This window comes from Lutjanus erythropterus, chromosome 18, assembly GCF_056507025.1.
Source record: "Lutjanus erythropterus isolate fLutEry1 chromosome 18, fLutEry1.hap2, whole genome shotgun sequence".
NCBI classification, from domain to species: domain Eukaryota; kingdom Metazoa; phylum Chordata; class Actinopteri; order Lutjaniformes; family Lutjanidae; genus Lutjanus; species Lutjanus erythropterus.
Window position 1 is genome coordinate 7,282,764 of NC_139334.1, and position 27,491 is coordinate 7,310,254.

The 27,491-nt window shown below is 40.8% G+C and overlaps 1 protein-coding gene across 1 annotated transcript; it reads left to right on the plus strand.

Moving 5' to 3' along the window:
- The first annotated feature begins 1,055 nt into the window (after positions 1-1,055).
- On the plus strand, positions 1,056-27,395 carry LOC146310547 (filamin-A-interacting protein 1-like). Its single transcript, XM_084741835.1, has 6 exons — positions 1,056-1,266; positions 14,029-14,320; positions 14,651-14,824; positions 15,290-15,468; positions 22,793-25,595; positions 26,838-27,395. The coding sequence occupies exons 2-6, from the start codon at positions 14,036-14,038 to the stop codon at positions 27,042-27,044; spliced, it is 3,648 nt and encodes a 1,215-aa protein (XP_084597961.1). The 5' UTR covers positions 1,056-1,266; positions 14,029-14,035; the 3' UTR covers positions 27,045-27,395.
- Positions 27,396-27,491: the final 96 nt, after the last annotated feature.

Genomic DNA, 27,491 nt, shown 5'->3' on the forward strand with positions numbered 1-27,491 from the left:
ACATTTTTACATGTGACTGGGACTTCCAGTGCTGACAGAAGTCACTAGCAAGGATACTGTTTTCCAGCCATTAACAGTCCACATTTTGTGGGCTCTTTAATTGTGAGATACCTATATAACCTGCATGACTTTTATGTAAAAGGTAAATTAAGTAAGTTAACCTGATGCTATACAAGATTACAACAGGCTGTTGCTTTATGTTGACCTTGAAATGTGGGTAAATGCTATAAAAAAAGTAGGTGAACTAACTTTACATGTTTTTGTTTACTTTCTACTGCTTCTGTGCACATGTCTAACCTACCCTGGCAGCAAAGTTAACTATTCCCACTGATGTGGAGCACAATTACTGTACCTCAGATTTAGCTCACTGGCTTCGTTTTCTGCAAGCGGGGCCAGAACGGCTGTCCAGCTGCCAAAGTCCTGGAGAGTTTGGCCACACTCAGCCCTCCTCAGTCAGCAGTTGGTGGTTGCTTGGACCACTGTTAGGGCTTGGGTGGCTGCTGTCACTGGACTTTCCCAGCATTAGAATGGCATGGCTCAGCTGTCACCAAGGGTCAGTGGAGAGCGTTAGCTGCTCTCTAACTGGCCAGCCAAAACATCTAGCATTCAGCTAGCCTCAGCTGCTAACAGTGCCCGTGTTGGCAAGAGTGGACAAGTTAAATATAGAAGGATACTTTTAGCCTCAAGTCAAAAAAGAGCAAAGAGGGACAATGGAGGATGTCGCTGAGTGAAAAGATCTGGCCTCATGACAAAAGACATCACACCGCACCTCTGCCTTTCTCCTCACTGGGCAACGGCCCCTTTCAACCGCTGAGTGCGAGCAGAATAATGCCTGCCTACCTCCACCAATCCCTCCTCCTCCTCCTCCCTTTCATTCTCACACACTTTTCAACTGACTTCTCGTAAGGATAGGAGGGAAAGAAAATGAGAGGTGTGTTTGAGACTGCTATGCGGAGCAGAACTGGATAGGCTGTGGGAGTGAAAGAGGGAGGGAGGGAGGGTGAGAGCTACAGTGCTCTGTAACTTCCCTCTCTGTCTCCCCCCCCCTCTCTGCTCACTACCATTCCCTCTCTGACCTGAAGAACTGAAAGCAGAGAAAGCAGAGCTTGAGATGGCTCTTGGCACAACTCAGTAGCCAGTACAATCAGACACCACTAGTGGACCACGCAAGCCAGAGGATATTAGTGGATAATTGACTGCCTTTTCCCTAGGATTACCCTTGGTGTGACTACTAACTGCTTAAACCTGGGGACAACACAACAGCAGGTAAGTGAGTTTCTCTTAATGAGCTTGTTCTCCATGTCCTTGTCAGGTAAACAACCAAAGACAACCACCTGACTGCTTTCAGGCTGAGCTACAGGAAATACTACAGTACAGGTGCTTCTGCTTGGCTGTCATCACTTTATAAACTTAGAAAATGCAATTTTTTTGACAGAAATCCACCCTCTCAGCTTAATTTGAGCCATGGTAAGAACTATTCTGCCCCATATGAATGAAAGAACTCTTCCCTGAAGCATTAATTCAGCTCATTTTTTCTATATTCAAATGATGGGGCTTTTGGCATGTTGCATTAATTGCTCGCCCATTAGAAGACAAGGCACTGCTCTTGGTGCTGTTAATGGCAACACAGATTTGGCATTGTAGCAGCGCTTATAGAAAGGAGAGAGTCATGAATCATACATTTCCCGATGAATTACATCTTATATGGCTGTATGAATAAGACCATTTAGTTTGAGGGCTTTTTGTGCTTTGCATGTGGGAAGAGAAGCCCACAACTTCAGCAGACAACAGGGGGATGATGGTGCACTGAGATATTGGGAATGTAGGAGAAAGAGAGATTCATGTCTGAGAATGATATTACTCACACAGAAACACCCCAGGGATGTGATGGAATATATAGAATATCAGATATCACATTAGAAAAAAGTCTCAAAAATGTACCGGGCTATGACCATATCTCCCATGATATTGCATGGATAATAATTTGATTTATTATTTTCATTTTACTTTATAAAATGACTACTACTTACTGATCTTTATTTTGTTTTGCAATTGTGCATACATAATTCAAGCATTCATTGCCAAAGAGGGATTCATGTGATCGCTAGCATCTGTGTATGTGTGTGTGTATATGTGTGAGTGAGTCATCAGCAGACCTGGAGCTGGATTGATCAGCCTAACTTTTTTGGTGCAGATTCATGGCTGTATGCTGAAGGATTCACAATTTTTGAAAAACTTGAATTTTTTATTTTATTTTTTTTATGGCTGCATGCCAGTGTTTTTGGATCATCCCATTCATATGAACACAATATCTTAAGAACATCTCAAGGGACTTTACTCAAACTTGGCACAAATGTCCACTTGGACTCGAGGATTAACTGATTAGATTTTGAAGTTTAAAGTTGGTTTCTGGCCATCCCACTCTTGTAAGCATGATATCCTGATATCTCAGGAGGGAATTTCTTCAAACTTGATTCAAGCATCCACTTGGACGTAAGGATGAACTAATTAGATTAGGTCAAAGTTACTGTGACCTCACAAAACACATTTTTGACCATAACTTTGCTATTTATGACAAAATTTCACACAAGCAGTGCTGGAAAGTAACCACTTATATGTAAGCAGTTACATCTAATTACATTACAAAATAAATGTATTTGAATTAAATAAGTAATTTAATTCCACTTATTAAAATATGGGTGATTTCAAAGGAGTTATATCCAAGTATTCTTTTCAGGTTGCCTGATGGAGGTCTACACTCACCTGAAGACACTGTTGTAGTTTTTCTTTGTTTTTAATATTATGATAAATATCATATTGTGGACTTAACATGGCATTATCTTGAGGTTTTGTTACACACATGCAACTTTTGCCCTCAACAGCCGCCAGCTCCACCACCTCTGTAACACCATGTAGTTCTCATTATACTGTACACACACTAAGTACAAATATACACCACTGCTTAACATTAAGACACGTCTAAGGCCTTCACTAGCTGCAGCAGGATGACATCTTTCATCCTGATTATTTATGGACTGTAATGACGCCAAAATGAATTCCATTTCATGCGCATGAAGTCATCGGCCTTTTGGAGGAGACACATGGCTCCTGCTAGCCGCTGTCCATTTGTCAAGGCGCACATCACCTTCCTTCAGTAAGCCCAAAAGAAAATACGAGATGTATCTCACTCTCAGCGAGGGAATGTAACGCAGGTGTGGCTTCACACTGCTGTCAGAGACCCTTTCTGTCAGTGTCCAGGGGGCTCTGTGCAACCTCACCCTTCCTCCCACCCTCTGCCTCCCACCCTCTCCAGCAGCTGATGTGGCCCCTGTGCACTCAGTGATATCACCACTGACACGAGACAAAGAGAACTGGTGGGGAGATATTACTCATTAACATTTTTGTGCCTGTTCCAGCTTTATCTAAGCTCATCCTCTCTCGCTGTGCACTGCAGAGGCCCTGCAAAATCTGCAGAGCTCAATCAGGCAAATGGCCACTTGAGAAATACTGATTAGTGAATGTGGACTGGACAGTTATCAGTCTTGGCTTGTAAATGAATCAGTCTGACTGTAAATCAATAATGTGGTCCCTGTTTAAACTGAAACCAAGCTGGTGAAGCCTAGGTGTTTGCCAAAGCAGCATTGATGTGAGATGCACTAAATGTGTCACTGGCTTACCTCATGACATTGCTATAGCTGTATGTCACTCGAGTTGTTGCTCATGCAGAAGGTGACATACTGTTGTTGTGAGGTATGTTGTCAGCTTGAGCATGAGATTCTCAGATGGAAGACCTTTTTCTGTGTTGCAACATTTAGCAAATCCAATGTCCAACTGAATGAGTTGCCCACTTGTAAAGGACAGTCAAGACATGTAATACTGTATTTTAGTCCTATCCATAGTCAATGCATTACTTACAGTGGTAGACATACCCCCAGTCTGGAGAAGCAGCAGGAGCAGCAGGATCAACAGCAAAACGTATTTTAGTGGCCTAAAATTCAAATCAGATTAAATGTATATGAAAATATTTTAAATAAGCACACACATAAACTGATATTGATTTTTTTAGGTGGCTAAAATATGGTTTGCTTTCTCTGTACACTGCTTAGCTTCCTTCACCAGTCCTCCCACTGCTTCTCCAAACTGGATATGTGCCCACTGCCATCTACTGTGAGTAATACACTGACTATGGATAAGGACCTCATACAACCCCACTTGTAAAAATGCAAACAATCCCTTTAACACATGAAATTTTCTTCTTACAAAATGAATAAGAATATAAATAACAATTAAAATAATAATTGAACGAATAACTGAGCTATAAAAGAAATATTTTGAAAAAGGAAGAGTTGCAAGAACAAGGCACCATGTGTTTAGGAGGAGTCGTGCCTGTTTCAAATGCATTACTTCCAGTATTCTTTGACACATTTATGCTCTTTGGCACATTATCAACTCAGTGACCCCATTCCTTCCTTGCTATGCATGTGTGTCTGTGCTTGTGTGTTGTACGTGCGTGTCCGTCTGTGCAGAAAGGCAAATTCGTTCGAGGATATGCCTATGTGCATGAATGCAAACACAGTATAGTAGGAGGAGGTGGGGCATATTGCTGCCCGTGGTCGGTGTCTTCCCCTTACTTCTGGTGTGCCTCAACAACAGCTGTCACTGACACATGCACAGCTCCAGTCGTATAAGGGCCTCTGGTCTTGAATTCCAAAAATGCAGTTTAGACACATTTGGATATTTCGCAGGACGGTGGTACTTATAACTCATGTTCCCTTGGTTTAAAAATAAGTTAAATGCCATAGCAACCCAGGATCTTCTGAAGATCATTTGATACGTAGTGAGCAAGATGGCACAGTAGATTGGCTGTTAATTCATTCTTGACATGTAATAATATTAGAACCAGTGAGGTCATTCATGAAGTAAACATACAGTAGGGATATTCTGAGTGTTTATCAGAGCTTAAAAGGCTATGACTATAATCGTTCAGTTCATAAATCATGCATTTCAGCCTTACATCTTTCTCAGCAGGACAAATTCACTTTGGTTTGATGTATGAGACATTTGAAATTCCACAGAAGGGAAAGATTAGTTGATCTCAAACATATTCCCACCCTCTGCTTTTCTTCTCTCATCTATGTTCTTTGAGGGGAAGTGACTTAATCGTGACTCTTCCAGTGAACTGGTGTGTGACAGCCACCCAAAGATCTCATCTGTTCAGTGATGTCACCGACGTGGAGAGAGAAAAAGTCTCTATTTACTGAAAGCTCTGAGATAAGGATGACTGGTCTCTGTGGTTGATTGTCTGTTGGTGCTGAAGACCAAATATCACACTGTAATTTCATACGTCTGTTTGTGAGACAGAGTTCTTCAACCTGCTGCCAGTTTATTCTCTCTTACAATATAGTATAGTCTTACTCTCTTTTTGTACCACCTGCAAAAATGCATTCATTGTTTTTATGATAACTAGTTGTTTTTTTTCTCTAAGAAAGAGGTAAACGACAGACAAAAGAGCACAGTTACTATAGCAACACAAAACAATACAAATGCTCACCTACAAAACTGAAATGGGTTGTGATAGCGAAGATTTGGAATAGTGTGGTTGGCCACATATTTCATTATCATTCCAAGCACACAAGGGTAACATGTTTACCAGCTGAGGTCCAAAACAAACACACATATTTCAACCTTGCAGTCTTGTTAAGGTCAATGTGTTATCAAACATATCAACACTTAGACACCAAATTGCACTGGAACTGTTTGTTAACACCTGACGAGTTTATGTCCAAAAAAAGGCTCTTCTTTTACCTTTGATTTGGTATCTCTTTTGTTTGCCAGATGTTTTTCTTTCTTCACTGGCTAGTTGGTAACTTCAGCTCTATTCACCCTATCTTTTACCCCTGTTTGCATGGGACAAATAGCACCCGGGGACCTCAGTGGATTTAGAAATTACTCCCCACATCTGTATTTCTTGCAGAGAATTCACACAGGATCAGTAAAGCCTGTATGTTATTCAAATTTACCAACATTATTCCTTGGATATGAGTAATCTGGGGTGGCATTACATGCATACACATGCACACACATGCACATCCCCATGCACACATACACATGAGCACCTCAAAATTCCCCAATTCTCACAACTACATTAATTTCTAACATTACAGTATCTTACAGTTTATTCTTGTTTATTTTTTAAGATGAATAGTTGCTCCAGTCTCAACACAATCATACACTTGGGGTAGAGTCTGCAGCCATGCTAACGGCTCTCTGAGGTTGTACTCAGACACGACAGTGTGTTGCTAATGCATGCTAAAAACAGCTGCTAATGGTTAATAAGCAAGTGAGACTAACCCATGCAGTACATTTGTGAGCCATTCAGTTTAAGATATTAAAAGGCTTCCCCTCTTTGCTTTTTGAGAAAGCAAGAAAAGCAGAGGTGTAATTATTTACATTAATTAATAATTACTGCATCCCATGTAGGCAAAACAGTTCCAGGGTCCTCAAATTATTCTTCCAGATTTACTAGATTGGCTTAATAAATACCTTACAGACAACAGCCATCACTAATGTTGCTAGTTGCACCTGTGCTTTTCCTGCCATGACAATTTCAAATGCATGCCGTGCAGTCTGTTGGCTCATTGCTAATTTTTTTTATTCAGTGTTGATATAGAAATATGGATGAACTCAAGTTTAAGCTGAAGTTACATCAGGGAAGAGTGTCCCATATGTTTAGATTTAATTAAAATTAATCTCTAGATCTTGCATGGCACAAAATTCTCATTATACACGGGAAGTGTCAAACTGAAAGCTTGGAATGAAAAGTTAAATAAAAAAAAATAATAATAACAGCGTTATCTGATTATGGCCATACACAAAAGATTTTTTTATATCTCTATTTCTACCAGCCAGCTATATCTTACAGTTCTAGCAGTGCCCTTTCAGTGACATTAATTTATATGAGCATGTGACAATTAAACTTTCATAAAATCAGTTCACTCTTGGGGTTGTAACAGTGCAAGGGTGTGAATGTAGCTGCAGGGACAAAGCCAAGTCATGTCAAGTCAGTTTTATTAATATAGCACCCAATCATAAGAACAGTTAAGTCAGGTGACTTTTCATATAGAACAAAGACCGGACAATTCCTACCAAGAGCAACCATTAAGAAAACAAACTTCCTCTTACAAGACAGAACTTTGAGTTTCTTGTAATTTAATAATATATGTGGCAGCATAACTTTGAGCAAAAAAAAAAAAGACAGATAGCAAAACAGAGAGCCATAAAAACAAACATGACATGCAGCAGAGGGCTGCAGGCAGGAGTCTACCAGGGAACCCCATATTGTCATCTTTAAGATATGCCTTTATTTTGAAATTCCCATTGCATGTCTGTGCCACTAATGTCTGGAAGAGGTCAGTCATAAATTTGTTACATCAATTGCAGGCCCCAGTACGCATGTGCACACACACACACACACACACACACACACACACACACACACACACACACACACACACACACCTTCTGACAAAATAAAAGTAGGCCACATAAAAAAGAAGACAATGCACATTTAAAAAAATCTTATCAAACAGTTGGTTCAAACAAATGTCCCACCTCTCACTGGACAGATAACCAGTCATACTTGAGGACAATGTGGTGGCACCAATCAGATTTCAGGTCTGGCCAGTGCCCCCCTACATGCCCTGCTAGAAACGCCCATGCCACATGACTTTCCGCTATATCTGAGACAGCTTCATCCATATGTTGTCTTGCTGTTTCTATTCGTAGAACAGCCAGAACTTGATCTCTTCCTTGATCTCCATGCCATGAAGACGATATCCACTCATGCTATTGGTCTAGAGGAATCCAGTTTGCTCGATCAGTCGGTTTTGGTTTACAGCCACTCCCAGTAGATTGAATAAATGCTGTCGCCATGGTGAATTGCTCCACATTTTGAACATGTTTAACTCTTAGAAATAACAGATGTCTTCACTTTTCATGTATATTAAACTAATTACAACAGATGGAGGTGAATCACGTGTTCTGCCAGCTGCGCCCATCCATATGCTCAGAGACAGTATGTTGCCTACGGACAGAGGAGCTGGCATGTTGTGTGACTGAATACAATATGCATCAAAGTCTCCCACACACATCAATATTCATTATGCATGTTTCAGCTTGTAAAGGTTTGCTATTGCTCCTGTGGATTAGAACAGGGATCATATGACTCAAAGTGAATATTTAACAAACTGCCAACAGCACAACTATCGTAAAAATGTCATTTTATAAGTGACTGATTCAGGAACTACCTCTGCTATGTTGTTTATATGAAGCAAAGCCAGCATGTAAGACATAAAAGTGTGAAATTAGAAAGAAACATTCCCCTCAGTTTGCTCATTAGTGAAACCTTAACTGCTGAAGCTACAGTAGGCTCCAGTGAGAGGATCAGGTTAATGTGACATCAGGAGAATACTACAAGATGAAACCCACCACCAAGGCTGACATTTTGTTCCAGCATGGCATGTCAATGGTAGAGTTTTTGTCGCTTTGAGGTATTAATAGAAGCCACAATTACAAGAGGACAAGCTGTAAATGTTTCAGTTTTGTCCATAAAGGCTCTGACAGTTCAATTTAGTGTAACTGGATTCTGAAAAGTGAAATATTAGGGGAATGTGAGCAAGCCTGAGTCAGTGTTGCTATCTGAACTTAAAAATCTTGTCATCCATCTCTGCCTTAAGCCTCTTGAACATGGCTGTTATGTAAAATCTGACCCCTGAGGTCACTGGCCGTCTCGGCTGGAACACGCTGTCCATCAAACTCCTGGAACAGACGGCAGCTTTGTACCCTTGCATGGGAAATACTGTAGGTGCTCGCAAAACTTTCAATATCAGATGGATTGAGTCGTAGCTTCAAATCTCATCCATGGCTACAGTTTTGATTGAAATTCCCATATCTTGGCGGACTACTGTGTTTTTCTTGTCAGGATGGAAGAGCTCCTCAAGAGCACTGCATTTTATCAGTGTCCTCTGGCAGAACAAGTTGCCAAACGCTCGCATGCAAAGAACATTTCCCCACTCCTTATTTAGTCACACTGGGTTTGTGGTGTGAATATATCAACCTCACTGGATCAAACAAATCATTTTTCCTATAGCATGTTGTTGCATTATGTGCAGCTGCTGTCCTCATCCCTCATCTCTGGCAAATTAATTTGGCCAGAAGTCAGATTTTTATCACCAGGCCTCTCCCCTTCCTCACTTTTTCTCTCTATGAGAATATCACAGACCGGCACAGTGTTCAGCAGGGTTACAGCCTGATATTTCACAAGATAACATGTGTAAAGAGAGGGATAACATAACATAGGTGTCACTATTGTAGAACTTCAACTAGGGCTGTCAGACGTCATCATGATCACAGTGGAGTCATTCCTATATTCCCAGGGTCCTATTGTCTCCAGTTTTATATGACACATAATGGGAACATGACAAAGGGTCCTATGTTCTCCAGTTCTACATATCTGGGTCCTATATTCCAAGGGTCTTATGTTCTATACTAACCTCTAACACTGGCCCTAACTGAGGAGCATAGGACCCTGGGGACATAAGACCTTAGGAGCTGGGAGCACAGGACCCTTGGAACATATAACTTTAGGAACTAAGGATCCTAGAAACACAGGATATCAGTAACATGTTGATGTTGATGTTAATCCAAGATGACATCTCCAAATCATCAGTTTTGTCTGACCTACAATCCTAAACCCAATGATATTATACTTGAAATAATATAAAACACAAAGATGCAGCAATTCTTCACGTTCGAGAAGCTGAAAACAGTGAGCATTTGAATGCCTATATTGCCTAATAAAATTATGGAAACCTTTAATCAGTTTTCAATTTCTGATTAAACTTATATTGACTGATTGACTGATCAACTAATTGTTTTATTTCTTAAGCAGAGCATTCATCATTGGATGGCGTGATGTTATCCTACTTGAGTTACGGCCAGCGTGGTGGTTGTTAATGAACATGGATTCTCATGTATGAAATGCACAGAGTAAAGGGAATTTCAGACCAAAGATAAAAGTCATATGTTCACATATAGTGAACATCAGTGGTATTCACGAACTTGCTGACCGCTGATAAAATTTTATAGTCTCTTTTTTCTCTTTGGAATGGAGGCACGTGTTTCTTTGGAGCCTATAAATACTCATATATGTGACAGCTGGACTTGCCCAAAGCATGGGATAGATCTGGGGTCCCACTTTAAATTTAGGCTCAGGCCTTGACTGGGGCCTCGCTGGGTATTAGGCCAGCTTCCATATCAGAAGGCACTATGGAATTGGATGCTGGGCAATCAGCAGCATTGTGATGGCTTAGATGCCAGACATGTATGTGTGTGGGCATTGTGGCGAGTTGGCTCAGACCTCAGAGTGCAGGCGTATTGTCTGCCAGCTCTCCTTTATTTTCTATAAGGGCAACTGGGAATGTTGCATGTCAGACTGGAATGCAGGCCACGTGGCTTTGGCATCCCCATTTGTTGCTGTGGAGAATTCAATACAATCAAGACTGCTTCAGTCAAGGTGGATCAAAGACTTGTCATCAGTAGTGTCTTTTGAAATTGTAGTGATTATTACTTTCTACTAACAGTGTTAAGGAAGTGCTTTGCATGAATCTGTGTAACTTGGGAAAACTAAACTTAAATGACTGCAATGTGAAAAAGGTCACAATACAGTATTATATCAATAGTTATGTCACAATGTGAATTTATCACAACATTGATGCGGTTTTGAATGTTTTGTGATATGGTGAGCATTGCGATATATTGCGATTTATTACCTTTTTTTTTAGACTGCAGTCAATACCTGTTTTATCCAATAATAAAAACTTCCGCTTAAGTCATTTTATTGCAGAAAATGGGATTATTGAGAAGACATAATGACCATCACTGTCATAAAAAACTACTAATTGTGCTGACTGTCCTCTGCAGAGCTCACCAGAAAAAATATTAGCTGAAAAATAAATTGATTTTATTATTCTAATACCTTTTCTTTTTCCGCATTTGCAATATTGATAATTTGTATAAAGAAAGCTTGATAATTGTTATCCAGGTATCAATACAATACAAAATATGCCAAGTAGAGTGTAAGGGTCAAGTAAACAACTGGATTGCTTTTGTTATTTATTTATTTGTTATTTGTGTGTTGTATATAGTTTGTAGGAGATAACGTACATTTGTGTGGGAGTCTTCTTCACTTTGCTGACCTTTAAGACACTGGGATTGGTCAGTTCAGCATATTTTGAATGGTGAGTGTCTTTATGTTTATTGAATTGGTATTTTTCTACACTACTACACACACTCCCACACTCTCTTGCTTGTTGTGTTGACCGAGAATGACACCGCAAAACGAGGCGAGCTGTTACAGTAGCTTCTCAGGATTTTCATGGCATCAACCCAGAAGTTAAAAATAAACCAGCGAGTGCCGAACTCAGCGTCAACCATTTTGTCTTATTTAGGAACTCTGCCCAAGTCATTTACACTACTGCACATGTTTCTATGTTTCATCACTCGTGCCCCAGTAGTGCCTGTTTTAATGCCTTCCACTACTGGGCATTTCTCTGGTCATTCAAACTCCCTGGCACTGTTTGAATGGTGGGATGAACACTGTTGGCACTTGTGACTGCTGCTGTGCTATGACATTTGACTCAATGATAGTGAACCCACAGCTGAAATTAATAGTTATGGACGGGAAAGAAGGCACCGCTATTAATCTCTGGTTAAGAACCAGCTCTCCATGGAGCCAATGTGCACTCGCTGAACTCCCAGAACTAAGATAAGGAATGCACTTAATGTGTTGGTTCGTCAGATTTTCTTCTTTTCTGTTTGACCCGAGAGATGCTTTTGCTGTTATCTTGCACTCTTCCCTCTCATGTGGTCGGGTCTTTTTCCTGGAAACAGGTGGGATTCAAAGAGACTGGTTTCAAGCATCATTAGAATTTACTGCAGTCTTAGCTTCGCTGACCACTGTTACAGAAGAAGATAAACATTTTCCTTGATGTGAACCAAAACCTTTGTTAGCCTTTTTCTTTTAAACCTTTCAACATTGCATATGGGAAGTCTAATTCCTCCTCTACAACAGCCCATTCACTTTCACCCCCTTATTTTAATCGAGTTAGACTGATTCAAATGGTTATTGATGTTCTACCTCAAGCCTCTGGACAGATCTCTGGACATAGTTGTATGTCTACATTGCACCACATACTATATAGAGCGTTCATATATGGTTTGTTGTATGCAATCTCATCCTGTGCTTGAGAAAGAACTCATGACATTTTGGCAAGCTTATTCAGGATGTCTCAATCCCTATTCAGAGGTCAGGGTGATATGACATCATCAGGGTGCTTCGATGGGGATTTTGGAGGCCGGGAGCGTTTTCTGTTTGTAATTAAAAAGCGCTGTTGATGTCATATCTGAAATCGATCATAGAGCACTTGCTCTGTGTCTCAAGGCTGTTGTTATAGAGCTTGAACAAACATATGCCTGCACACACAAACATACATACTTAATCACATTCACAGAGAGGCAAGCACGCTTCTATCCTACTGACCCACAGTTTGTCTTTTAATTTTCATTTCATTTTTCATTTTCATTGTCTTGGACCTCTCACGCCTTTGTTGATGGGACAGCTGAAAGTAGGACAGGAAAGGGTGAGAGAGAGTGAGGGGATGGCCTGCAGTAAAAAGCCACAGGCTGGAATCAGACCAATGGCCTGAGAACTCAGTCTCAGTATGCTCTACAACAGTGTTACAGAGGAAAACAAACAACCAAATAGGACAAAGTGGTGTAATGCTGATCTTCAGTAACCAGTATTCTGCCAGCCATAATGACTGCAAATAAATAAACAGCTGAAACAGTTAGCTAATGACAATGTATAACAACTAGAAGTGCTGTATAAAAGTAATGGATAAATGGCTAAAATAACAAGCTAAAAGTAATGGCTAGCTGTCCCTCAAAGGGATAGCCAAAAGGATTTAAACAGATATCTAAAAGTTTTCTCTCGGAGCTGTACGAAGGCAACTGGACTTATTTGTGGTTCTTGGAGTCGTCTCACCTCTAATCTGAAACTTCTCATTTGCCTTTTGGATGAAAGGTGAAATGTCTTCAAGGGCCTCAAGCAAGTCCAGTTGGCTTCGTACTCCGAGAGGAGACCATGACCTGAATGACTGAGTCTTCACAGACATCTAGTTAAGAGTAATAGATAAAATGACTAGCCAAACAGACAGTAGAAATTGCCTGAATTATTGAATAAACAGTTGAAATAGTTAGCTAAAAGTGAATTAAACACAGTTGAAATATCAGTGGCAAAAGTAGTGTGTGCCAGAAGCAGTGGATAAATGGTTGAAAGGTCCAGCTTCACTGCACAGCTCCACATTTTTCACACACAACAAAGCTGGGATATACTGAAAGGGTACTCTGTGCAAGTGAACAATTACATGCGTGTACTAAATTATTCTTCCAACTGACTGTATGTTTAAGTAATTAGGGTTAGAAAACAAGCGTGCTACAGGTCACCGCAGCATGTCTTGTGTCGTTAATAATGATTAACGTAGCCAAATTAAATTTAGAGTCTGTCATCAGCGGATTTATTTTCAGGATCTGGATAAAATGTTTGACTCAGACTTTTAATGTCAGCAGAGAAGGTTAAAGCACCCAGGAGTGCCACAAATGTGCTTCCAGATCATCAACACTCAGCATGAGATACACAAAGGTATGTGTCAGGAATGCACACACCACCATACAACACAAACACACACAGACAGCACAGTGCGGGGTAATTATGGATCTTTATTCCAGATTAGGAATATTAGGGCAATTTCTTCTAGTTGTAAACCTGTGCATTTTACACAGTCTGAAGTATTAGAGGAGAGCTTTCAAATGAAAGTAAACTGGGATAACAAAACAATGGCATGACAGGGAAAACAACATAATGAGACAAACTGTGCCAAGAAATTGTTTTTTTTTCTGTCATTGGTGCAGATAGAGGATGAGATCAAAAAGTGGGGTGGAGAGCCCGGCCAATGGGGTGCTCGGGGTTCCACAGGGTGACCATGACATCAGCCAAGAACAGGAAGTGGGCCTGCCCGTGAAGAGCCTGAAGGCCAAAGTTCAGCAGAAGGAGGGGGAGGATAAGGTGGAGGATGAGGTGATCTCTGACAAAGAGAAACTACTGATCGATTCCCCCGAGGATGGAGAAAAAACAGGGGACATCATGGACCTGTCCAAAAAGGATCTGCTGAAACTGCTGGGCATCATGGAAGGAGAGGTTCAGGTAGGTTGGGTATTGTTCCCAGTTGCATTTGGTTTATTCTATCTCGTTGACCTTTGACCTGCTGTACTAGGTAGTGAGGGATGAGGGAAGGAAAACATACCTGTGAAAGGCATTGTGGATTAACACAAAATATGTTTGAATGGAAAGTGCTTATGCTGTCACTGGACTGAGTTGGATTGCAATTTTTGCACAATAGCTCTATCTTGTGGTTGAAAATGGTAGTTTCACATGTCAGAGAAAACAAGCAAATGTGCCATGTGTTTACTATTTTGGAGAAAGAACTAATCTATTGTATCATTTATATATCTTCATATATATGTGTGATTTCAGGCCAGAGAGGATGTTATCTGCATGCTCAAGTGCAAACCAGCAGTCCCAGAGGTCCTTGAATCACGTTATGGCTCTGTGGCCCCTGGTTCAGCCCTTCAGGCTCTGCAGAGGGATGGCTTCATCACCGGCACCCAGCAGCACAACCACAGTGTCTACCAAAAGCCTATGGTTGAGGTCAGTTAGCAACTATCAGTCAAAGCAATGTGCCTGTTCAATCTTAAATTTGCCTAATATTTGTAGGAATTGTCCCTTTTTAAGTCGCACCCCATTTGTCTCTGTGCTCCAATGACAGTTTAGCATGCTGGATACCTCACCTTCACTGTTTCCTGTGTTTAGATATGCTATATGGTGAAATGAAAACCAAGCTAAGTGATTTACAGAAAAAGGAGGAAGTTGACCAAGGTACCAACTGTGATTGGAGCACATAGTAAAAAGAAGCGGGGTGGAGGAGGAGCCAATTGTAGATGTTTTTCTTTTACAAAATTGTCTCTCTTTGTGAGTTACACGCTGAAAATCAGCTGTATAAATATTTCAGTGGCCAACAGTGTTACACCACATAAAAATCAGTTATTACGTGTCCTTGGTTCATGCATGTGTTTCTCCTCATGGTTGTGACTGTGTGTGTTTGCCTTTTCGCAGCTGGAGCGTCTGCAGGAGAAACATAAGGAGACATACAGGAGGATGCTGGGTCAGCTGCTGCTTGCTGAGAAGTGCCACCGCCGCACCGTCCAAGAGCTGGACACAGAGAAACGCAAACATGCAGACTACATGAACAAGAGCGACGACTTCACCAACCTCCTGGAGCATGAGAGAGAAAGGTGAGGAGGAGAGGAGGAGGAGGAGCGTGAAACTGCCACACCATCAAGACAACTACATTTCTGTGGACATATAATGTAATGTCCAATTACTGAAATGATATTATAATTCAGTAACTATAATAAATTATTTGAAATGGTCACTACACTATATGACATTAGATCCCAACCTGGGGTTTTTCAAGCCCTATTAGGAGTTGTCATGCATTGAATTATAATATATATGTATATAAATGGTGTGAGTGTATATACATATAATATGTATATATTGCCAGTTGTCCAGAACACTTCTGTAACATAGCTCAATATAAATTAAAATACAGAAAAATAGCAGCTATTAACATTGACATACATTTTCATCATGGATTCTATTTATGTGATATGGAAAAGAGCATAACATTTATTTTATACAGTATAAGTGGTACCGTAACACAATATATTTAATGTCAGTATAACTTTATTTTCAATAGTAAAACAAAGTATATCTTTTGCATATGGAGAATTTGTTGGCAATAGAAGAAAGAAGTAGATGGAGTAATGGTGAAATAGAAAAAGGTGAAAGCAGTGGGGGAGAAGAAGAGTGGTGAGACTGAGGACGTAGAAACTGAAAACATGAATTGGAGAGCTGACGTAGTTTATAAAATCCGTGTGGAACACATAAAGTGTGTGAGACGAGACAATTCCAGGGAGAAACTGACCTCGGAGAAGGTCTGAAAAATGGCCTCATCAGTCGAGTGGATCACAAGAGAGGGAGTGGCGAGGTGGGGGCTGGTTACTGAAGTGATAACCTCACATACCTTTGTTTGACAGGGAGAGGTGCAGAGCTTGTGGAGGAGAGGAGGGAGGTGGAGAGGAACTTTTAGGTGAGGAAGGGGTCAGGCTCAGGCTGTGGGAAAGAGGGAGGTCAGGGATAGAGGGGGGAGGAGACAAGGCCACTGGGTAGGGGAACATGAGGACTGACAAACGAAGGAATAAAGGGCTTTGAGAGGGGCAAATCTCCCATGACATCATCTATGAAATGAAGTCATCGCCGAGGTTGCGACCTGGCTTGTTGGTCAAGAGGAGACAAGAGATGAGAGGTTGGGTGGAGAGGGAAAGAGAGTCTCCAACATCAGAGGGGGGATGGTTACATCACGTGTGTGTGGAGGGCCTCACAGAGATCAAACAAGCCTGGTAGTGAGGGTGTAGATGTGCACTGAATGTGTATGAGACTGGAGGCCCTACTAATTAACGTACTCACACATGAAAGTGCTTAATTGGCTGTTGCTTGTTGGGGAATGTATTTCATTGCAATTCCCATAATACAACACTGTCCATTCTCACACACTAACCCTGATGGGGATGTTGTATGCATTAATTATATACTTAATTTGAAAGGGTGTGCATTAAACTGTCACAACCATGTCATGACACCTGTAACAAAGTGGGTTATATAATTTCAACGAAAGTTTGACATTGTTTGAGATGTCTCTCTTATGACAACTTGACATTAACCAAGACAACATAACCCAGTAGGAAGGCTGCCACTTTACTTAAAGTCTAGGAAATTATCTGTGACACTGATGAAAAAAATTATTTGACAGTGTAATAAAACTTAATACTGTGTTTATGACAAGCCCAAAATGTACCACTTTATTTAAGGTCAAGGAAAATATTCACGACACTGTCTCATGACAGCCAATATCAAAACCAACCACATATTGCAGTATAATGTCATGTTAAAACATAAAGAAAAACAGTTTACTTAAGTTTGACTATGTCAAGTTGTCATAACAAAGACAGTGACAGATTACACTGTCTTGGTTAATGTCAAGTTGTCACAACAAAGACATCTCAAATAATGTCAACTTTTAAATGAACAGTCATAAACATTTAGAAAGACCCCATGCTCATGATAGGTGTCATGGTATGGTTATGACAGTGCAATAATAGTGTTGGCAGTGTTATGCACACCGCTTCAAATAAAATGTATATTTTACCTGTACATTAATATGTGGTTTGCAAATTAGCATCCGTAGTTTGCCAACACCCATGATAGTATGCATGCAGGAGACAGAGTAATGGAGCATCTGTATAGTATATACTGTACAGTCAGTCATCTGTAGTGCAGACTAGAGACCACTCTTATGCTGCATTTCATGAACTGTCAAAACTTCAAACAGTTCATTTGCAGCACTGACCCAGCGGAGGCACTCACTACTTGTCTTCCTTGAGCTTTTACTGCAGGACACAGGAAACAGACCATGGAAGCTAAATCACAGCCATGACAGCTGAGCTGCCATCAGACAGAGAGGAGAGTGCTGGGAAATGAGCAGCAGACTTTAGCTTAATGTTATAGCTGCTCCTTTGACTGGTTTCATGAGACATGGAAAGAGTGTGGTCATGATTCAGAACATTTCAATGAAAAATTTGTTCTTTATTGTAAAGCAACTTGCAGATAATAAACGGATACAGAGCCAAGCTAATTGTTTTATGATTTCATCCGAATATTATGGAATTTATATTATGTGTGCAACTTGCTCAATTTGAGTTATGTGGTAGCAGTAAGAAGTGAACGGAATAGCCTACAGCCTTGCTAACAGCTGTGTGAGGCTGCACATAGGCACAGTGGTGCTTTGAGCTAAATGTCAGCATGCTAATGTGTTCACAATAACAATGCTAACATGCTGAAGTTTAGCAGATATAATGTTTACTATGTTTACTTTCTTATTTTAGCACATTGGCATGCTAGCATTTGCTACTTACCATTAAAAAAAGTATGGCTGATGGGAATGTCTTCAAGGAATTTGGTATAAAGAATCTGATCAATTAAAATTGACCTGATGATTCAGTTTATCAACAAAATGATTACAGTTTATCCTGAGGAGGACATGAACATTTGCACTAAACTGCAATCCATCCAGAAGTTAGGTTACTGGTTAATATTCCCCATCATGAAGGCACTAAATCTCATGGCAGTCCATCCATCGTAAAGGCAGAATCAGTAGGATTTGTCCCAGCTGTTCGTAAACACACCAGATAGATAGTTGATTGTTGATACTCATTCCCAGAACATCAAATGCAGACATTTTGGGTTGGTAAAGCATCCAAGCACTGCAAAATAATGACAAAATAAGGAAATACAGGCACAAGCTTTGGTCAAAAGATTTCAGATTATACTTTTAAGTCAACTGACATCAATATCCCTAGAGTGAAGCTGTTAGCATTGCTAATAACACTAAATGATTCATGATCAGAACCTTTAAACTTTGAGAACAGTAAGCCAAGGCTTCACTTTGAAGCATATGGTACAAATCACAAGTGAACTATGTCTTTACTTTAACTTGATCCTTGGTTTGCATGCAAGAAAGAAGTGACCTCCTTCTTATGCCAGGTGGTTTCCAGCAGGTTCTTTGGCTCATGCACAGGTCGGCCTCAGAGAGAGCATGAAGGGGATGAGCTCTGCAAGATCTTGATCTGTCAGCACCTGCAGAGGCCAGATTCTTCTATCTGTTGCACTAGAAAGACACAAAACTGACTTAGACTGAAATACATAGAAACAGAAAATGGTGGGAGAAAAAAGAGCTGACACAAAAGCACAAAACACAGACTAGCACAGAACAGATTCAAAAACACATGACAACATTACTTTCTCTGCACGAACGCACTAGCGCCAACACCTACGCAGAAGCACGCACATAGCTGCCATGTCTGGTACCGCTCTGTTTTGACATTCAGTCTTTCAGGCGGGATGGAAGCATGTCATCATCTCATCTTCATCAGTGTGATCTCCCACAGCCATCTGGGTGAGAGTGAAGAGAGAAAAGTCAAAGGTCTTGTGCCAAACATCTGCAGGAATGCTGAGGATGGGCACAGGAGAGGCAGTTTCTGACTGGTAGCCATCAACCATTAACACCCTCTCAGACAACAGAGCAATTTTTATGTCAAGAAGTTAAACTATCTAAGTGGCATGGTGGTATGTGTAATGATTAACGGAAGAAAAGGCTCCCATTCCTGAAGGGCGTTTCAAAGAGTGCAAAGTCACGCACGCAAAATGAGTTCACACACCTGAAACTGAAAATTAAAATGATTGTTTTCTTGTCATTTGTAAGCCTTGCCATAAAAAAAAACATCACATTAGTCAACCATCAGTCAGCAGATCATGTACATAAATATATGTGTAGACCTGTTGTAGTTGTCTTTAAATAGTCCAATGTCCACTTTGCATCTGATTTCTCTCTTTTAACACCACATCAGTCTCATGAACTGTACACTATCACTGGCTCTCTTGCTTAACACGTAATGCTTTTTCTCTGTCAAGAGAGGTCATTACTATACAACACAGTGTTATGACAGCTTTTTGGCAGTTCATGTCTGCTTCAGTCCTCAGCCTCTTGACACACAGGGGCTGCAGTGCCTCTGAGCAACATTCCCCAGGAAGCACGGGATGAGATGTTGTTCCGTGATGCAAAAAATGAAGGTTGACTCACGGATTGCACCTGTGTATTTGCTTAAGTAATATGTTTTTGTTTCTTTCACACACACTAATAATCTCTAATCCTCGTTCAAATAACTTTATTAAACTACAATACATTTGAAAATGTTGACACTCAGATGAAACCCATACACTTAGGCCGGGTTGCCCCAAGAAGAATTAATTTTTAAACCTGATTTAATGGTTTAGTTCCTACTCTAAATGTGGAATACATTTAAGTCTGTTGCACCAAAACTTGGCTGCCTTTTTGAAATGCATTGAGCAAAGTAATAAAGTTCCTAGAAGAAAGTTAAGGGACAGATTCAACCCAAATGAATTTTGTGATGTTTCTCTTCTTTTTCCACACCAGCTGATCTATAAAAACAGTCTGCCAGTTGCTGCCAGGCAGTCTCATTTTCATTACTGTGTTGTTGGCCATTTGTTAATATTATTATTTGGCCATGTTGGTCCTTTAATTTGACCATCATGGGTAGGCAAACTTTTTAGCCAGCTTTGTTAAAGAATACAACAATAAACTAAACCCATTAAACTGAGATTAGTATTTAATTGTGCAAGAGAGGTCTGTTAAATTTTAAACCTGGGTTTACTCATTTCAAACCTATAGCTAAACTCTGATTAGAACTAATCTTAGATTCAATTGACCTTTGTTAGTGCAACCCAGTCTTAATGTACAAAAAAAGAGGAGTGGATTTTTCATGGAATGTCCCTCTTGGGTTAGTCTGTGTTTCTTCATCAGAAGTGCTGTTTTCCTTGTGGTTAAGCTTTCAGAGTCATAGCTTTTAGCCAACCATTTGTATTTGCCACTTAAGACTGAATACACTCTGCGCAGCCAATTTGTCCATAGTTATTTCTTCCTTAGTAACACAGCACGGTCTTGCAAGACTAAACTATGGACCTTAGATGACTTGACCACTGGAGCCAAATACCACTGACATCATGACGTTGACCTTTGCGTGAAAGTAATTTTAGAGTGCCAATTTCCAAGCTATCAATAACATCTGACTGTGTAAGTATGAATTTTAAGAGCTGCACTCTGAGATCTGGATGGCTCCTCTGTACAGTAGCCAGACCCACTAATTCCACTTGGCAATGAAGACTGCTGGTAATATAAATCAATGTAGATGTTTACTGTCATTTACAAACTGAGAATCAACATTTAGAGTATCAAACCGAATTCATTTGGAGATACGTAGGGCTGTGAAAACCATGGTTTGTTTAAGATTAACCGTAGCTATCTAAACAGTTTGATGCAAAAGTCAGAGCATAGCACGTCATAAACCCATTGTCATGGTTACATATCCTCCCAGATCTTCTTCACCTCAAGGGAGGCGTCCAACTCATCCATATCTGGTTTCCTCATCACATGCAGACTTTGCAGGGAACCCAGTTCAGGTCCAGTTTCCCCTCGAGTGGAACTACAGCAGACATTCTCTCCTGTCTCTTGTACCAGTGAGATTATGGCTTCCGGTCTGCAGAGGCAATATCCTGAGCACTTTGGAAGATGGAGTTTAGTTTGCACCAAACTTGCACTGAACCTGATTTTGTGAGAGAAATTCTAATATTTCTTCATTCTTTGTGGTACATTTGTAAACTCTCTGGAAAAAAAAGTCCAGTCTAGTTATGTTATAGTATATGTTTTCCCTCAAGCATGTCATGTTTTATGAAAACATGAAAATTGGGGGGAGTTTTGCAAAACACTCCTCCTGTGGCAAAGGTCCCACCCCCATCACAGTGTCCACAGCAGAGCAGCTCACACACTCTCATAAACTTCACTGCCTTATATGGATGAGGTGACATCATTCACTAGAGGTCCGGTGGTGCTCCACTCACTGTATTTATTCACCTTTCATTGTCCTGATAACATGCTTGGAATGTGACGGTGGAAGATCTGTGGAAAAGGAGGCCCCTGCTGCTTCTTATGCATTTTCAGTGGATTTTATAGAACACCAAAAAATGTTTATGTGTCATCTGTAGAGCATCCATAGGGGTAAGTTTTAAATAGGATTTGTTGTAAAGTTTCTGGGATATTGTGACTGCAAATGTTTAACATTTAGAAATTGTATAACCTATAGATGCACAATCGCACTTGTTGTGCTGCTGCCTATATTAATTTGTTTTTTTTTGCATTGCAAAAATGTTCTGGCCGAATATTGTATTAGCATGTCTCTGGGAGTGTACGAGCTGGGGAAGATGCAGCTTTGCATTCAATCTGCTTTGCATGCATTTTGTTGGAGCCGGAGATGAGAATGGGCATGAGCAGCATAGAAAGAAGCTAAGAGAAAAGAAGACCACTTGGTGAGGGGGTGTGAGTTAAACTTGCAGCAGTTTGTGTTCTTAGTCTGTTTCCCAACAACAGGGATGAAAATTGCAGGAGTGTTTAGGAGCTGTAGTGAAGATCTTTGTTAGTTTTCTCTCATAATCTTATTGCTTGTTATGCATAGTAGCATAGCCTGTGTGGCCTTTCGTTCATTGCACAATACACTGTATATAATGATCGGTTCAGTTTTTGTCTACAGTAGATAAAAATAGCCTCTGTTTCAGCAGACTATAATATTTTCTGTGGGAAAATAGTCAATTACTGGATTTATGTGAATGGCAGTTTAAATGTTTAATGAAAACTTGAATCTTGAGGATGTATTTTTTGACACTCTGACACTCACAGTAGTCTTATGAATTGTCTGGACATAATGAGAATTTTTACTCACAATATAAATATTAATTGGGATAAAACACTGCATAGAATACAAATGGTTCATATTTCCATGACATGATAGCAAATACAGATGCATAATTACTGACTTTAAAACAAAAAATAAATACCTTGCCTTTGTTTTTTTTCTCTTCACATTTTAGACTTAAGAGGTTGCTTGAGAACGAGAAAGCCTACCAGGCAAGAAAGGAGAAGGAGCACTCCAAACGTCTGGCCAAGGTGCAAGAGGAGCTGGTCAAGCTGAAGTCCTTTGCCTTGATGTTAGTCAATGAGCGCCAACAGCACCTGGAGCAAATGGACCAACAGAGCCAGCGTGTCCAGGAACTCAGCCAGCAGCTCCAGCAGCGGGAGCAGGCACTGAGTGAAGCCAGGGAGCGTGCTCAGGAGGATGGCCACAGGGTGCTGAGCCTGGAGGCTGAGCTTAAAGAGAAATCTGCCAAGCTCACCCAACAACACGAGGAAATGAGCGCCAAGCTGGCCAGTCAGGAGATAAACAACCGCCAACTTAATGCCAAACTTTTAGGGCTTACGCATAAAGTGGAGGAGCTGGAGGAGAGCAACAAGGCTTTGAGGAAATCTGAGGAGGAACTGCAGGAGCTGAGGGAGAAGATCAGCAAAGGGGAGTGTGGCAACTCCAACTTGATTGCTGAGCTGGAGAACTTGCGTAAACGGGTGCTGGAGATGGAGGGGAAGGATGAGGAGATTACTAAGACTGAAAATCAGTGTAAAGAGCTCAGAAAGAGGCTTCAAGAGGAGGATAGTAAGAGTAAAGACCTCAGACTGGAGGTGGAGAAGCTCCAAAAAAGAATGATGGAGTTAGAGAAACTTGAGGATGCCTTCAGCATAAGCAAGGCTGACTGTGCACAGTTGCATAACGCTTTAGAAAAAGAGAAGGGCTTGACCAAAGAGCTCTCAGATGAAGTAGTAGCTCTAAGGATCCGTATGAAAGAACTTGAGTCTTCTGAACTCAAGTTAGAAAAGTCTGAGCTGAGTCTTAAGGATGACTTAACTAAGCTGAAGTCACTGACTGTTGCTTTAATGGAAGAACGAAAGACCCTGGTAGAAAGAATGAAGTCAGATGAGAAGAAAAAAGACGATCTGAGTAAGATGGTCAAAGTTGAGCAGGGTAAAGTTATGGAGGTGACTGAAAAACTGATAGAGGAAAGCAAAAAGCTCTTGAAGTTAAAATCAGAGATGGAAACCAAAGTAGAGGCTCTAACCATAGAAAAGGGGGAGCTAAGCACTAAGCTAGCCTATGAAATTGATAAAAATAAAGATCTTAATTCTAAGGTCAGTCAAATGAAAAAGAGGTTAGATGGATCTGAGCAAGCAGAAAAGCTGTCAGCAAAGAACTCAGTGAAATGTGAACTGGGAAGAACGTCTGACCCCATTAAAAGAGAAGATAACAAAGTTAAGGAGCTGACATTTGAAATTGAGCGCCTGAAAAATCGTCTCAAACAACTTGAACTAGTTGAGGGAGATTTGATCAAGACCGAGGATCAGTACGACATGTTGGAGAAGAAGTTCATGACTGAACAAGACAAAGCCAACATTCTCTCCCAACAGGTGGAGGAAATGAGGAGTCAGATAGCGCGAAACAAAGCAATCGAGAAGGGAGAGGAGGACACCCAAGAAGAAGACCTCCAACAACAATGCAAGAGAGAGGAGGTCAAAACCAGGGAACTGCAGGCTGATGTCGTAGCCCTCAAGGAGAAGATCCATGAACTGATGCACAAGGAAGACCAACTATCTCAGCTCCAAGTGGATTATTCAATCTTGCAGCAGAGGTTCTTGGAAGAAGAGGAGAAAGCAAAGAACATGGGTACTGAAGTTTTTCACCTCACCAAAGAACTAGAGATTGCAAAGCGTCATAGTCGAGCACTGAGGCCCGGTTTGAATGGGAGGAGAATGGTGGACGTTGCTGTGACTTCCACTGGTGTCCAGACAGAGGCATCGTCCATTGGTCCAACAGAAGAGGACACCCCAGCTGTGTTTATCAGGAAGTCTGTTCAGGAAGAGAATCACATCATGAGCAACCTCAGACAGAAGTGCCTGAAGAAGCCAACAGAAAAGAGTAGCACTGTAGAGCGTAGCCCTTCATCTAGCAGCGACTTAAAGAAATCCTGGATTCCTTGGATGAGGAAAAAGGACAACACTCCACAAGAGACCAACTTAGAAAAGCCTCTGCACATTAATGGAAATCATTTGTCCTCTGAACTTACCATGTCCCAGAAGCAAGGGCAGCCTTTACACATCCGAGTAACACCAGACCACCAAAACAACCTGGCCACTCTTGAGATCAGCAGCCCCACTGCTGAAGACTTTTTCTCTAGCTCAGCTCCCCTCAGCCCCAACCCATCTCAACCCAAATCCAGAATCACAATCATTCCCACCTATTCTGCTCCAACCAACAAGAGGAAGTCCACCACTGGAACTCAGGGCCCTGAAAGAGCCAAATCCCCAGTCACCATCACAACGATATCCAGAGCCAAATCTCCAGAAAGCAGCCGAGTTTCCTCCTCTGCCTCAGGACGGCCCTTGTCGCCTGTCTCTATTATGACAGTGAGCACTGCCATAGTTCCTGAAGCATCTGCCTCCCCAGAACCCCAGGAGATGACCATGGGCCGAGCTGTCTTCAAGGTTACCCCTGAGAAGCAAATGGTCCCAATGCCTATACGGAAGGGCCACAACAACTCTAGCATCATCACCACCACAGACGACAACAAGATCCATATTCATCTAGGCAACAGCATGGCCCCAAAGATGGTAGTCAGGCCTGTGGCTGCTGTGACAGAGAGCAAGGAAATGACCTTATCAACTGGGACAGTTTTACGCTCCCCTCGCCAAATCACCACCACTGCTACCAGGAGCACACAGAGCAAAGTGATGAGCAGTATCACAATTTCACCTGTTGCATCCAACACTTCCAGGCCCACACAAAGCATGGTAAGTTTCACTTAAAGGTGCCGTCATCCAAATGATGAAAAAACATATTTTCCTATATATAGCTTTGGTTTTGTTTGTTGAAGTAGATTTTGTAAAAATTAAAATTACATTCACCTCTACTGTTTTGACTTTTCTCATCATCATTATCTCAAAATCTGGATAAATAAAGTCCAAACTATCTGCTTTTTGAGTGGGAAAGTATTTTTTGTATGTTGGATAAATTGTTAATAGTTTAACTTATTTATAGAAATGCTTATTTGCTTTTTGTTGGGGAATTGATTACAAAGCTACAATTAGCAGCCTATCAGCTTAGCACAAAGAAACAGCTAAACGGCTGATCCAGCTCTGTAAAGAAACACTAAAATCTGCCAACTAGCACTTCCAAAGTTCACAAATCAACATGTGTTACTGTGTTTTTATGTGGGTTATGTGTATGTATACACCGAATATAGTAGTAAACCAAACAAGATACAGTCTAACGTGTGACAGGAGATTGAGTGACAGAAAGAGGATTTTGTAAACTTTGGACTGAGCCAAACTAGCTGTTTGTATCTAGTTCCAGTGTTTGTACTAAGCTAAGCTAACTGGTTGCTGGCTTACATTTAGCATACAAACATGGGAGAGGTATTGATCTTCTTGTGAAAGACTCACATGAATAATTTTATTTCCCAAATGCATAAAGTCTTTTCTTCATTGTCTGTCAATTGTTTATCATTCTATAGTACACATGTGATGCTTGATCAGGTAAATATTCTTCATTAACAGCTTCACTGGCTGCAAGCCTGCACTGGTGTGTCAGTGGACCTTATAATATGCTCTTTGTGGATCAGATGGATAGCGTGACAGAAATGGTCCTATGGACAGGCCTCACAACAGCAGGGCTAATGATGTGGCATTTTGCCACTCTGCTACAGTCATGCTGTAATTTATAGTAGTTACTCAGTGTTTACATTCACAAACAGCTATGCAGGGCTCAGTGCCCTCTGGCTGACACAAAACAGCCTTGCTGCTCACCCACTGGGATTGAAATGAAAGATTGAATAAATATTTACATTTTTCTTTCACACTGTTCTCCTATAGCACATATGATCAGTTACATTGTTTAGAAACTGAGAATTCCTTTTTTTTCCTATAATGGGTTTAGCCCCCTTTCCATATTTACCCTTTATGTTCGTCTAAAATACTGCCCTGTCTTCACTCTCCTGCCTGAGAAACTGTACTTTCTCTCCTTATTGTCAACAGACTGGGCACGATGCCCAGCCACCTCGCACAGGGCTGACCCGCATCCCAATGTCCAAGAGCCTGAAGACAGGAAAGGCTGTGCTGGGATCTCTGGGGATCTCGGGTGGAGTGAAGCTGGAGTCACGAGCTGAGAGTCAGTCTATGAGGATAGAAGTTAAAAAATCCACTGTGAATAACAGTACTGTACAAAATGGAGGAAAGGCCTGATTGACACAACAGTGTCAATGAAATACTTTTGTTTGTATCTAAATATGGTGCTTCAGAGGGATTAAGGCAACACTCAGAATAAAAACTCTGATGTCCCCATACAAGATATTACAAGGCACAGAGATATTTTTTGTAATTAAATAAGCCTTGAATTTCTCATTTTTGTAAAGTCTTTTGTACGTCTCATATCCATTTCTGCCATTTAGATAGAAACATATTTACTGTATTTACAGTGTGTATTGTTATGGGCATTTGGGTTAAATATTATATCAGACTGTGCTGCTACTAACTACTTCTGGCTTTGAGTGGTTGACTCACATATAAGGAGTTTGATATTGTTTTATAAGGATACATTATGTTTTCATGTAAATTGTTTATTTTTCTGTAAAGGATTTGTACTGAAAAGTATTTTAAATAAATGTGGTTTCAAAGTGTGACATGCTCATT